The 14,284-nt window shown below is 42.1% G+C and overlaps 1 protein-coding gene across 1 annotated transcript in view; it reads right to left on the bottom strand.

The window, feature by feature from the left end:
• LOC124788093 (ecto-NOX disulfide-thiol exchanger 2) overlaps positions 1–14,284 on the bottom strand; it is a 217,078-nt gene that overhangs the window by 129,110 nt on the left and 73,684 nt on the right. Inside the window, exon 6 of the mRNA XM_047255195.1 lies at positions 2,938–3,171. Coding sequence (XP_047111151.1) covers positions 2,938–3,171 — 234 coding nt within the window. The remainder of the gene's footprint in view (positions 1–2,937; positions 3,172–14,284) is intronic.

The raw sequence follows: 14,284 nt of genomic DNA, 5'->3' as shown, positions 1-14,284 counted from the left end.
AGCTCACAGTTTGGGTTGGTGGCTCACTGAGTACTATCAAATTGTAAATTCGATAATTTAGGAGCAGTTCCCAGTTTGTCCCCTGCTTTCTCTCCGGTACTTGCATGAACCTTTATCTCCAGCAATGTTCTGTGTATGTGAAAAATGGCAACTTGCATAACTATTTGGATTTTATATTAAACCACAGGTTATCCCAAAATTGGGTACATGGTCTGGTTTACAGGTCATAAAAGAATGAACATACCATCTTCAACAGGTGAAATCCCAATAAAGTACTGTTCAATTCAGACCTACCTCTCAGCTGATAAGTTGATTGAAACTGACAAATAATATTACTCAAAACATCTGTATAAAAACTTCGAAAAAGCTGTTACATTGGAAGAAAGATGATCAGGCATTTTTTTTAACAGATAGAACACTTCCCCAAGCATCAATTGCTTTGCTCTACACTACAGTTTCCATCAGTCAAACAGTTTTGACTATCACTTATAGACCACCACAACAACAGGAGAGATATCAACAGACATCTACAGTTGACACTGAAAACCTTCAAATACAACAGAGGGACAGACATAACAAGTGTAAAATTTGTGAAGTTATCATTCCACAAATATTAAATGCAGGATGTCACTAGAATACAAACTGGCAGTGATGTTTTCCAGTTTTTACTTTATTTACTTTGACTCCGAACAGTATATCCACTACAGGTGTATTAACATAAAAAAATGTTACTATATTTATGAAGTGGGGCATTATTGGCAGGTAAACATAAATGATTCACTAGGATATAGGCCATACTTCAACACTATCATCAGTAAAGTACAGAGCAAGGCAATCAAATGGGAAGATTAAAAAAACGTTGCACTAACTGGAGATTTAAACAAATCTGAATTGTTTTGGCTTTAATCTAGTGTACAAGTAGAAATAAATAGTTTACTTTGAAAGTTATTATTTTTTGGATATGATATCACACACATGGCCTCCTTGGTTTTGTACACACCATCAGAGTTCGAGGATGAATCGACCCACAAAGTTGCATAGACTTCCAACAGAACGTCGTTTAATTTTCAGCACATTAATTCCCTTAAATCATCTCCATTTCTTGGATGGATTTCCTGGAAAACTTTGGTCTTGAGGCAATGCCAAACAGAATAGTATGGGCCTAATAAATATGAACAGGGAGTCCATAAAATTTTGTCATTTCTGCTAATGAGACAACCAGGAAATGTGAGTCCAAGCAAATCCATGGACACTGCAGCAATATGGCCTGTTGCACCATCACGCTTGAGGAGCATTTCTTCATCTGGGTCTTAGGCATCAAGTCCAGACAGAGAAAATGTTATGAACACGACAACATACCATTTAGAGTTTACTATCACCATGTCACCATGTTCATCTATACAAAAGTAAGGTTTGATTATCACGTGAGATGAAATTGCACACCAAACTGTTACCTTTTCTGAAAGGAGGGGGACTTCATGGAGATGATTTTGGTTTTCATGAGATTAGTATCTGAAGTTCTGCTTGTTGACAAAACCACTAAGATGAAAGTAGGCTTCATCACTCATCCATAAGATGTGAACATTTGCTGTATTTTCTCTGATAATATTTAACATTGCATGGCAAAACCAAAAGAGGTTATTGCAATATTGAGGTTGGAGGTTTTGTACGTATGATACTGCAAATAATTCCTTAAAATCCTTCTCACCAATCAATTGCAGAGATCAAGTTCTGTGCTGGGGCATCTAGATAATTTTCACAGACTTCTTTATAAAGCTACATGCAAACAATCAATATTCTCACAGGTCAGACTTGTTTTTACATTATCACCTATTTTCTTTGTACAAGTGGCTTCAATATTTCTCACCCAAAAGTCAGCAATTTCTGTTAATCAATAGAACAAAAAACCAGTCCAAGTTGCAAATATTTTATTATTCATTCAATGATTAGTTTTGGGCCAAGACCCATTTTCAAATCAACATAGCAAAAGTCGGAAATGGCATTTCCGAAGATGTCAAAATATGCGTAGAGCACATTTTACATTGCATTTATGCATTTACAGTGCATATAGATAACAACTGTTAACAGTATGCACTGTAAACGTACATTACACATTTTTTGACATCTTTGGAAATGCGATTTCTGACTTTGTTATGTTGATTTAAAAATGGGTCTCAGCCCGAAACTAGTCATCGAATGTAAAATAAAATATCTGCAACTTGGACTGGTTTTTCATTTTATTGAAAACAATCCAAGTTCTTGTACAATGCCTTTACAGAACCCACATGTTGCACACTTGAGCAAAGGTCCATGGCCATTAAAACTTCCATCTATCTACATGCCCCATATCAAGTCCCGCACTCTTGAAGTGCCTCATAGCCACACAGTGTTCAAATCTTTCCATTTGATTGCCTCACACTGTACATAAGATACACATAATACATTCCTAGACAAAGATACCAAAGTGGTTAAAGGCAACAGTAGTCTTCATTATCAATATAGTTCTGAATCACATATTCATAATTCGTAAGTCACATACCTCTAGCTAATGTTCTACAGAAAAAGGAACTTACTGTTATCAACAAATCTACTTCATAATAGTGCTTTCATAAGCAATAAGCACATTATATGTGGTAGTGCAGACTGACAACAACGTAGAGAATCAATGTAAATGGCTATTAGCAGAATGAGCTGAATAGGTATGACACTAGTGTAAAATTGATGAGAGATGAAAAAGAGCAAAATAAGACGGTAAACACAGCTGTTTTACACTGGTTACACTGTCTATGCTGCTAGCTCCCCACCTCACTAGTCATAATTCTTACGTAATTTGGGCTGCCATTTGATTTTGTCATGCTACATTAGAGACTGTAAACCAAAGTATAAATGAATATTTTGCACTTGGAAAAATGTATGGAATACAAATAGTATTTTCACCTTTTATCTTTTCTGAAACTGCTATAGCTTCATGGTCAGTATAATGCACAACAGGTGGTGGTGATGGTGGCCGCATACGTTCCTGCTCCATTCTTTCACGATGCCTCTGTTCTCTTTGTAGTGCTCTCTGGCGACATTCCCACTCATACAAATCGTCTCGTGCTTGGGCGTAGTCCACATGTAAACGTCCAGTATTTGGTGCATCAGTGTTAGAACCTATCCGAATACGGTAACCTGGACAGCAAAACAAACAACCTGACAGATAAGTGAGGATTTCAGATGTATATTTTAATTTTAATTACAAAACCCAACCACTCTAGTACCACATCTCTCTCTTAATGAACATAAAAAAATAGGGAAGTGAAAAATCAGCATTGTGTATTGCATGGTTTTGTAACTTTTGAGGAATTTAAACTGAAAAATTGATAAATTTTACTGACACTGGTTTCAATCAAAACTCCTTAAAGTAATACTGAACACATTGCTTCATACAGTAACTATAATGGTTGGAAGACATACAATATATTTATGCACATTACACGAGATAACAGGAAACTGATTCATTAAAGTCTGCTTATAAAAACAAGCAAATTTATGATTTAGCTCTGGGCCAACAAATGCAGAAAGATGAAGTGAAATATGGCATAAGTGACAGTAATTTCTATACCATAAGTTTTCTTGACAAGTATCTGAAATTTCACATGACACACACAAAATTTTCAGAAAAACTGATAAAGTCAGAGTAACATCAAATAAAATATTATTTGAAATAATGTAGAACTCTGCCTGCATATGACCGAGTCCCTGGATAAAGTAGAAATTGTTGCATAACTGCAAAAATATTCTACCAACACTCTAACCTTTACATCACTTATGTATTATTGGTTGAGTTCTTAACCACAATAAAAAGCTTTACCATTTCGTGTGTCTGACACACAATACTTCCAGTGTCACCAAATCTAAGACATGCACTACATGATCAAAAGTATCCGGACACCCCCAAAAACATATGTTTTTCATATTAGGTGCATTGTGCTGCCACCTACTGCCAGGTACTCCATATCAGCGACCTCTGTAGTCATTAAGACATCATGAGACAGCAGAATGGGGCATTCGGCGGAACTCACTGACTTCAGACGTGGTCAGGTGATTGGGTGTCACTTGTGTCATGCGTCTGAGTGCGAGATTTCCACACTCCTAAACATCTCTATGTCCACTGTTTCCAATGTGATAGAGAAATGAAGGGACACGTACAGCAAAAAAGCTTAGAGGACAACCTCGTCTGTTGACTGACAGATACTGCTGACAGTTGAAGAGGGTCATAATGTGTAACAGACAGACATCTATCCAGACCTTCATACAGGAATTCCAAACTACATCATCAGGATCCACAGCAAGTACTATTACAGTTAGGCGGGAGGTGAGAAAACTTGGATGCAGCTCATACGCCATGCATCATGCCGGTAAATGCCAAATGACACCTCGCTTGGAGTAAGGAGTGTAAACATTGGACAATTGAACAGTGGAAAAGCATTGTGTGGAGAGATGAATCATGGTACACAATGTGACCATCTGATGGTAGGTTGTGGGTATTGCAAATGCCCAGTGAATGTCATCTGCCAGCAGGTGTAGCACCATAAGTAAAATTCGGAGGCGGTGGTGTTACGGTGTGGTCGTGTTTATCACGAAGGGGGCTTGCACCACTTGTTGTTTTGTGTGGCACTATCACAGCACATGCCTCCACTGATGTTTTAAGCACCTTCTTGCTTCCCACTGTTGAAGAGCAATTCGGGGATGGTGACTGCATCTTTCAACAGGATGAGCACCTGTTCATAATTCACGGCCTGTGGCAGAGTGGTTACATGACAATAACATCCATGTAATGGACTGGCCTGCACAGAGTCCTGACCTGAAACCTACAGAACACGTTTCAGATGTTTTGGAACGCCAACTTCGTGCCAGGCCTCACTGACCAACACCGATACCTCTCCTCAGTGGAGCACTCCATGAAGAATGGGCTGCCATTCCCCAAGAAACCTATCAGCACCTGACTGAACATATGCCTGTGAGAGTGGAAGATGTCATCAAGGCTAAGGGTGGGCCAACACCAGTGGAGTGTTAATTGAAGAATTTGCAAACACAAACATAAGAGAATTAATTAAATAAGAATGAAGAAGATGAGACCAATGCAATACTTGTGTTTCTTTTGTTTCGTAAGCGACGAAAGTCATTTAAATCCTCCAATTTCACACATGAGTGGTTGTTATATATAACACTGAATTACTCCCACTGAACTTCTTGACACTAAACACCTATCAGGCTTCACTAATTGTTACTGATATTTGACACCTGTTCATAATGTTTGGGCAGAAATTCAGTTTCATTTGGCAAATTTAATTTGAATAAAACCACAAACAGCTCTTAACTGATGATTTATTTACATGATCAGTTTCACTGCGTTAAAGCAGCATCTTCAGATTATAAGTAGCGTCACATAGATTAGTGCACGGAGACACTGACCACCTCCAGTGCTGTACTCTCCTGACAATCAACTGCAGGTTTTGCCATTATAAACGGGTCCCCCTTCAACCTGATATTATATTCTCAGTTTGTTAGTGTGCCTCATCCCCTGCACTATTCACCCCATTCCTCTGCCTGCTGTTATTTATTGACTATTTCCCCCTTTTCATGGGGTTTGATTCTGTGATTACAAACATTTGGGGCATCTCCATGTTTTAATCTATTTGATACTACTTATCACCTAAAGATGCTGGTTCAATGCAGTGAAACTGGTCATGCAGATAAAATTTACAGTTTTTCAGTTTTATTCAAGTTAAATTTACGATGACTTTCAATGTCACTGGCTGCCCATGTTATAAAGTTGTGTGTCAGTTTAGTCTGTATTACAACTTTACTGACAAGGGAGGCCACAACATTCTAGTCACAAATTTTCTTCAAACTTGTACACTATTAGTAGTCTATTAGGACAACATAATATCCAAGTAGTAAGGTGTACTACTTTGTCAATTTCGAGAAAATCATAGGAGAAGTTTTATGCACTGATGAGTACCTGTGTGGTGTGCAGAAATCATAAACTTGTGTCAATCAAGTGGTCAGTATTCCAGCTCCATAAGTGGTGGGTTCCTGGATCGTGTTCCACTACTTTATTTTTTTTCAGATGTGTCTTTTCAACATTGGTCATATTACTTAGCTTATGTGATACTGAACTTCCCTCATAAGAATATCTATATCCAGACAAGGGTTTTCTACTCTACTCTATTCTACTCTTCTTCTTCTTCTTCTTCTTCTTCTTCTTCTTCTTCTTAAAAAAAAAAATACAGAAATAAGGTGGGAGGAACAGGAGGAGGTGAAGAAAAAGAAGACTCTTCTGTCACTAATCATATTATTGCAGAACTTCACCATGCACACTTATTGTAAATAATGTATTGCACTTATATTTTAACACTTCAAAGGTTCCCACGTCTACAATATTACTTCAGCTAAGTGCATGAGTTTTGACCCAGCACGTAAGCACATGTGCAAACACACTTTGCATAACATGTTTCACAAATTTAAGTTAACACTTGCTTGCACTGTTGCATATAAACTGCATTTCATGAGTTCTTGTATATTGTAGGGGAGAATAATTGTAAAACATAATATTGAAAGGATACAATAAAACAGATGTCAAAGGGAGATGGAAAGGCACAAAACCAATACTCACCACAATGTCACAAGTTTATACGCCAATTAGCTCTGCAGATGACTGAAAGAATGTACAAGGGCTTGCTGAAAAGTAAAGCCTTCGAATGCCCATGGCCATACCACAAATGAACACTACCTTTCCCAATGCCCGACGGACTCCTAACCAACATCCTCCTTCCTAGTTGGCATGACCAACTATATCCTCACCCACATTTACTTCTCCTTTGAAGGCATTACCTACAAACAAATCTGGAGTACGGCTATGGGCATCTGCATGACACCATCCTATGCCAACCTACTCATGGGCCATCTAGAGGTTGGTTGGTTTGGTGGAGAAGGGACCAAACTGCATGGTCATCAGTCCCTCCGACCTTAGATTAACTAAAACCGATAAAATCCTACTTTAGAAGAGGGAACTACAATGTCCATAATATGATCAACTATTGACAGGGAAGGAAGGAAAAGGGTGGTAGAAGAGGAGAGGGAAAGAAAGTGACTAATGACAGGGGTGGTGAAGGAAGAAGCACAGGAGACAAGAGAGATGCTCAAGACATAACAGACCAAATAAGGAATGGAGTGGGAAGGCAGAGGGCCGAGGTAAACCACCAAGCACAGTTGAAGCCAACCCAGTCGGAGCGAAGGGGGGAGCAAGAGGGCCTGCCATCCCCTCCACTCACCGATAAGGTGGAAAGTCCCTCCCTTAAATAAAGCAATAACAACCCCCATCATGAATAAAATTTAAAACGAGATACGCCTTTGAGGCATTGTCAGCCAACACAAGGGATAGCGAGTCTGCAAAGCTAAAAGTCCATCGCAGTGTGGCTAAGTTGGGGCAGTCCAATAAGATGTGAGCCACAGTCAACATCAATCCACAACGACAGAGAGAGAGGTCCTCATGATGGAGGAGATAAACATGAGTCAACCAAGTATGGCCGATGTGGATCCGGCATAGGATGACAGAGGAATTACAAGAGGCCTGTAAGGAGGACCATCACGGAATTGTGGAATCCTTAATCGCCCTGAGTGGCGATGAAAGAGTGTGCCATTCTGCATCCCCAAGGCCCAAAACCTGATGACGTAATGCCAAGCGAAGGTCTATTTCCGGAATGCCAATAGCATGAGATGGTCTAGTAGTAGCTAATTTAGCCAGTTAATCAGCAAGTTCATTGCCAGGAATCCCAACATGGCCTGGGGTCCAAATGAAAACCACCGAGCATCCACATTGAGCAAGGAGAGAAAGGGTGTCCTGGATAGTGATGACCAATGGGTGGCGAGGGAAGCACTGACCGACAGCATGCAAACCGCTCAATGAGTCACTACAGATAGTGAAGGATAGTCCTGAGCAGGAGCAGGTAAGGTCCAGTGCGTGCAAGATGGCTACCAATTCTGCAGTAACACTACAGCCATCTGGCAAGTTCCACATGTCGCACATACGTATAAGCAAAACCAGTGCGGCCAGCAACCATGGAGCCATCAATATAAATCACTTCTGAACTCTGGAATGAACTGAGGAGACAGTAGAATTGGTGGCAAAGAGCCATCGGAGGGACAGAATCCTTTGAATCGATTGAGAGATCAAGACAGAGCAGTGGCCGAGAGATGCACCAAGGAGGGGTACGTGCATGAGCGGAGAAGAGAGGCGGTAAAGGGAATTGCTGGACCTCAGAAAAGAGTCACTGAATGCGGAGAGCATTTGTAAGCCCACATTGTGGCCGTTGTCGTGGCAGGGTGATCTCCGTGTCTTGATAAAGGAGACCACAATTAGGGTGCTTTGGGGTGCAATGAATGCAGAGCGCATAAGATATCAGCTGTTGTTGGCACATAACTTGCAGTGGTGGAATCCCCGCCTCTGCAAGAAGGCTAAGTACAGGGCTAGTCCGGAAGGCACCAGTCGCAAGTCAGACCCCACAGTGGTGGATGGGGTCTAGTATCTGCAGTGTCGAAGGCGATGCAGAACCATAGACAGGACTTCATAGTCTAAACGAGACTGGACCAACACTTGATACAATCACATGAGAACAGAGTGGTCTGCACCGCAGGTGGTACTGCACAGACACATAAGAACATTGAGATGGGACCAGCACATCCTCCTCAGCTGGCGAAGATGACTGAGCCATATCAACCGGGCATTGAAGACACCCATGGGTGTCCACTACCTCGAGGGGCTGGCCATCGAGGAACAGTTCCAGATGGGGATGGACTGTACAGTGATGGTAGAAATGCATGACACATGTCTTGGCTGTCGAAAACTGAAAGCCATGGGAGAGCACCCACGAGTGCACCCGGCAGATTGCCCCCTGTAGACGGTGTCCTGCAGCACCCATTACGGAGGAAGCGAGGTAGATACAAAAATCGTCAGCATACAAAGAAGAGGACACTGTCGGCCCAACAGCTGTCACCAGACCATTAATGGCTATGAGAGAGAGGGACGGTCAGCACAGAACCCTGTGGAACCCCATTTTCTTACTGATGGAGAGTGCTGTAGGAAGAGTCAACTTGGACCCAAAAAGAGCGACAAGAAAGGAAGTTACAGATAAAAACGGGCAGAGCGCCACGAAGGCCCCATGTGTGAAGGGTGGTGAGGATGTGGTGGCGCCAGGTGGTGTCATAGGCTTTATGCAGATCAAAGAAGACTTTAAGAAGGTGTTGCTGATGGGCAAAAGCCGACTGGATAGCGGACTCCAGGTGGACAAAGTTATCCACTGTAGAGCAGCCACAGCGAAAGCCACTTTGAGTCGATGACAAAAGGTAGCGGGATTCAAGGATCCAAAACAGCCGCTGACTCATCATCCGTTCAAGGAGCTTGCAGAGGGTGTTAGTAAGGCTAATTGGACGGTAGCTATCCAACTGAAGAGCGGCTTCCCTGGCTTCAACACCAGAACAACAATGCTTTCCTGCCACTGGGTAGGAAAGACTCCCTCACTCCACAGATGGTTGAAGAGGGTCAGTATACGATGGGGGCCAGCCACCGTTACGTGTTGGAGCATTTGGTTATGCATCCAATCCAGTCCAGTAGCCGTGTCAGGACAAAAGGCGAGGGCACTGGCAAATTCCCATTCGCTGAATGGAGCAGCGAGAAACAAAAGACAAAGGCAGTCATTCTGAGCTCTCTTTCAGGAGAAGGAACATGGGCAGATGCTGAGCCGATGCCGAAGCTTGAGCAAAGTGATGAGCAAAATTTTCTGCTACAAAGTCCAGATTGGTAAGGACAACACCACGCACAGAAATTCCTGCAACCCCGATGGGAGTACGGTGACCAAAAATTCGCCTCAGTTTCGCTTACACTTGAGAAGAGGGGGTGTGTGGTCCTATGGCAGCTATATATCGTTTCCAGAAAATCCGCTTCTGAAATCTGATTAGGTAGCAGGCCTGGGTGCGGAGTCCTTTAAAGACCAGAAGAAGAGCAGTAGAAGGGTGCTGCTTGAAGTGTTGAAGAGCATGGCGGCGGTCTTTTATGGCTGCAGCAATTTCCGGAGTCCACCAGGGGACCATCTTCCGGCAGGGGCCACCTGAGGAACAAGGGATTGCTGAAACAGCTGCTAAAAGGATGGCGGCAGTCAAAGTCTGAGTAGATTCATGAACACTGTCAAGTGGCAATACAGAGGACATGGGAGCAGAGGAGAAAGCACCCCAATCAGCCTTATATATGGCCCACCTGGAGGGTGATGGAGTGAGAGACACTGAAGGAAGGTCAAAACAATCGGGTAACGGTTGCTATCACATAAATCACCGTGGACTCCCCATTGAATGGAGGGAAGAATGCCGGGACTGCAGATGGAGAGGTCAAGGGTAGAGAAAGTGCTGTGCGCCACACTGAAGTGTGTGGGAGCGCCTGTGTTTAGTAAACAGAGGTCAAGCCCTGCCAGAACAGCTTCAACTGTCCTGCCCAGGGCAGTAGTCGTATGACTAAACCAAAGAGCGTTGTGTGGTAATGGCAGGAAGGCAGAAGGGAGTTGTTGAAGAAGGGTGGTGGCATGGGACGTGGGCAGCCTGTCAGGTGGGAAGTAGAGATTACAGATTGTGATTGGAGTGGCCAGATGGACCCTGACAGCAATGGCTTCCAGAGTGGTACGGACGGGAACCCACTTACTAACAACGACCTTGCGGACCAAGGTGCAAACACCACCAGAAGCCCGAAAGGGCCCAATTCAGTTCCACCGGAGTCCAAAGGGGAAGCGAATGGACGGGAGTCGGTCACGTCGCTGACTTGCCATCCGTCACCGATAAGGATGGGGTAATATCCATATAGGTGGGGTCAGACTCTGTTGGTTCATTGACTGGAGGAGGGGAAGGCTGCACTTCAGCGGGTACTGGGGGAGAGGAACCTGCACCTTGGAAGCTAGGTAAGGAGTTCATCCCCAAATGGCTCACACTGAGCGAAAAATTTTGGAAACGGAGGTTAAACCCAAAGGGCACCAACAATGTCGAAAAGGAGATAGAAACAGCAAACTAAACAATAGCACAGACCAAAACAAAGCCAGGAGGATAGCCAGGTTGACATAAAGAAGTCCACTAAGAGGGAAAAGAGGGGGCAGGGACAAAGGAGCAAGGATAGGGAGGGAGAGGAACAGGGATGGTAATGCAGCCTGGAAAGGAAAGAAGACTGCATTAGCTTGGGGCCACATGCACACCACACACATACCCACAAAAAGGACTGTGGGCCCCTTGGGGGCCACACCCTATCCGTGCTGCTCCAGAACTTCAACAACTTCTCCCCCATTTGCTTCACCTTGTCCTGCTCAACCCAACAAACCACCTTCCTAGATGTTGACCATCTCAAAGATGGCTACATCAGTACATCCATCCATATCAAACCAAATAACCACCAGCAATACCTCCACTTTGATAGCTGCCACCCATTCCATACCAAGAAGTCCCTTCCATACAGCATGGCCACCTGTGGTTGTCGCATCTGCAGTGACGAGCAGTCCCTTTCGAAATATACAGAGGGTCTCACTGAAGCCTTCAATTATCCTCCCAACTTTGTACAAAAACAAATCTCCTGTGCCTTATCTTTCCAGTCTCCTACCACCTCAAGTTCCACCGTCCGGCCACATAGGAGTATTCTTCTTATAACTCAGTACCACCTAGGACTGGAGCAACTGAATTACATTCTCTGCCATGTTTTAACTACCTCTCTTCATCCTTCCTACCCCTCCCACAGTGGTATTCTGCCGTCCACCGAACCTACACAATATACTTGTCCATCCCTACACAACTCCTGCTCCCAGCCCCTTACCTAATGGCTCATACCCCTGTAGTAGACCTGTCCTACACATCCTCCCACTACTGCCTACTCCAGTCCAATCACAAGAATCAACTATGCCATGAAAGGCAGGGCTACCTGTGAAACCAACCATTCTTTGTGTGTTATTGTCTGTTTTACTTAATGTGTACTAAAATTGTTTCGCAGGCACGGCCCTTGAGACAGTGCAGCTAATTTGTGAAGACAAAGTTTTACTTGCAATATTTATTCACTCTTCTCACAATTGCTTGGAACCAAAATATCCAAGAGACACCACTTTAAATACTATTTTCACCATGAAATAAACTCAAGCACATAATATATTAGTAACAATGAGTGAACAAAAGTTAACTACAAATGAGTGCTCCAGAAACTAGTTTTTACCTTGTCCATTTTCCTTGGTTGATTCTCCCAAGCATCTCAATAATTCTGAGGATGTGTTGTCTACTCAAAGTGACCATATGTAAAAATAATAATAATAATAATAATAATAATAATAAGGCCCGGGAAAAGAATAGGCCTCCGGTATGTTCTGCCAGTCGTAAAAGGCGACGAAAAGAACAAACCACTAATAGGGCTAACCCCCCTTTTAGTGTGATTAGTTGGTTCAGGATAGAACTAAAGAAGCCTCGGACAAGCGCCGTCATGGTCGGGGACGACGCTTGAACCCTATGCCCGCCCACAATGGTAACGACACTGCTAGCCAACTGGAAAATGATTTAAATCCAAATAGAGGTGTTTTGCAGGATATGCTTCCTGCAACCACCCTAGAAGGAAAACAAAGACAGAGGATGAGATGGTCAGATGAAGTTAATCAACACCTCATGTTCTGTTATTACCAAGCAACAAACCTAGGAACCAACACAACTGGATACAGATCACAAGTATACACAACATTTATTACCAGATACCCAGAATTAAAATTTTTAACAGAACAACGACTAGCTGATCAGATCCGTGTAATAATAAAAAATAACAGGCTACCCCAGTCAGAATTAGATAACATCAAACAACAAGTACAACAAATACTGGAACAAAATAATGTGCAATCAGAAGAAGAAGAAAATACAGTAATGGACTCAAACATCCCAGAGCAAACAAACAAAGAACAACACGCACCAATTAAACAATCAGAGGAAAACGAAATCTTAAGACAGCCACCAGAACAAGCACAAATAGAACACGAAGTGACACAGATGTTAGACATAGAAGAAAAATTTCAGCTAACATATATAGAATACAAAGACACAAATACAGACATTAGACCATTCTTGCATAGACCACCAAATAACCCACAAGTCGAAACAACAATAAAAACTATCAACACAATCATACACAACAAAATAAATGAAAACACAACTATGGAAGAGTTACAACTACTGGTTTATATAGGAGCACTCACTACACTAAATATACACACTAGGCAGAGATCAGAACCAACCAACACACAGAAGAAACCCACAAAACCAGCATGGCAACACAGGCTACAGATCAAAATAGAAAAACTGAGAAAAGACATCGGACAGCTAACACAATTTATAAGAAATGAAATCTCGGAAAAAAAACGAAAAAGGTTCGGTAAAATCTCACAACAAGAAGCGACAGAGCAATTAGACGAAAAGAAACAGAGATTACAAGCATTAGCCAAACGACTCAGAAGATACAAAAAAAGTGAAAATAGAAGGAAACAAAACCAAACATTCAACACAAACCAAAAGAAATTTTACCAGACAATAGATAACACACACATTAAAATAGACAATCCACCAAACATAACAGACATGGAACACTTCTGGAGCAACATATGGTCAAACCCGGTACAACATAACAGGCATGCACGATGGATACAAGCAGAAACAGACACATACAAGATGATACCACAAATGCCTGAAGTGATAATTTTGCAACATGAAGTCACCCAAGCAATTAATTCTACTCACAATTGGAAAGCCCCTGGAAATGATAAAATAGCAAATTTCTGGTTAAAGAAGTTCACCTCAACACATTCACATCTAACTAAATTATTTAACAGTTACATTGCACACCCATACACATTCCCTGATACACTTACACACGGAATAACATACCTGAAACCTAAAGATCAAGCAGACACAGCAAACCCAGCTAAATATCGCCCCATAACATGCCTACCAACAATATACAAAATATTAACTTCAGTCATTAAACAGAAATTAATGACACATACAACACAGAACAAAATTATAAATGAAGAACAAAAAGGCTGTTGCAAAGGAGCACGAGGATGTAAAGAGCAACTGATAATAGATGCAGAGGTGACATATCAAGCTAAAACTAAACAAAGGTCGCTACACTACGCATACATTGATTACCAAAAAGCTTTTGATAGTGTACCCCACTCATGGTTACTACAAATAT

This window comes from Schistocerca piceifrons, chromosome 3, assembly GCF_021461385.2.
Source record: "Schistocerca piceifrons isolate TAMUIC-IGC-003096 chromosome 3, iqSchPice1.1, whole genome shotgun sequence".
Taxonomy (NCBI): domain Eukaryota; kingdom Metazoa; phylum Arthropoda; class Insecta; order Orthoptera; family Acrididae; genus Schistocerca; species Schistocerca piceifrons.
The sequence above is the reverse complement of the archived record's forward strand: the minus strand, read 5'-3'. Positions and strand labels throughout refer to the sequence as shown.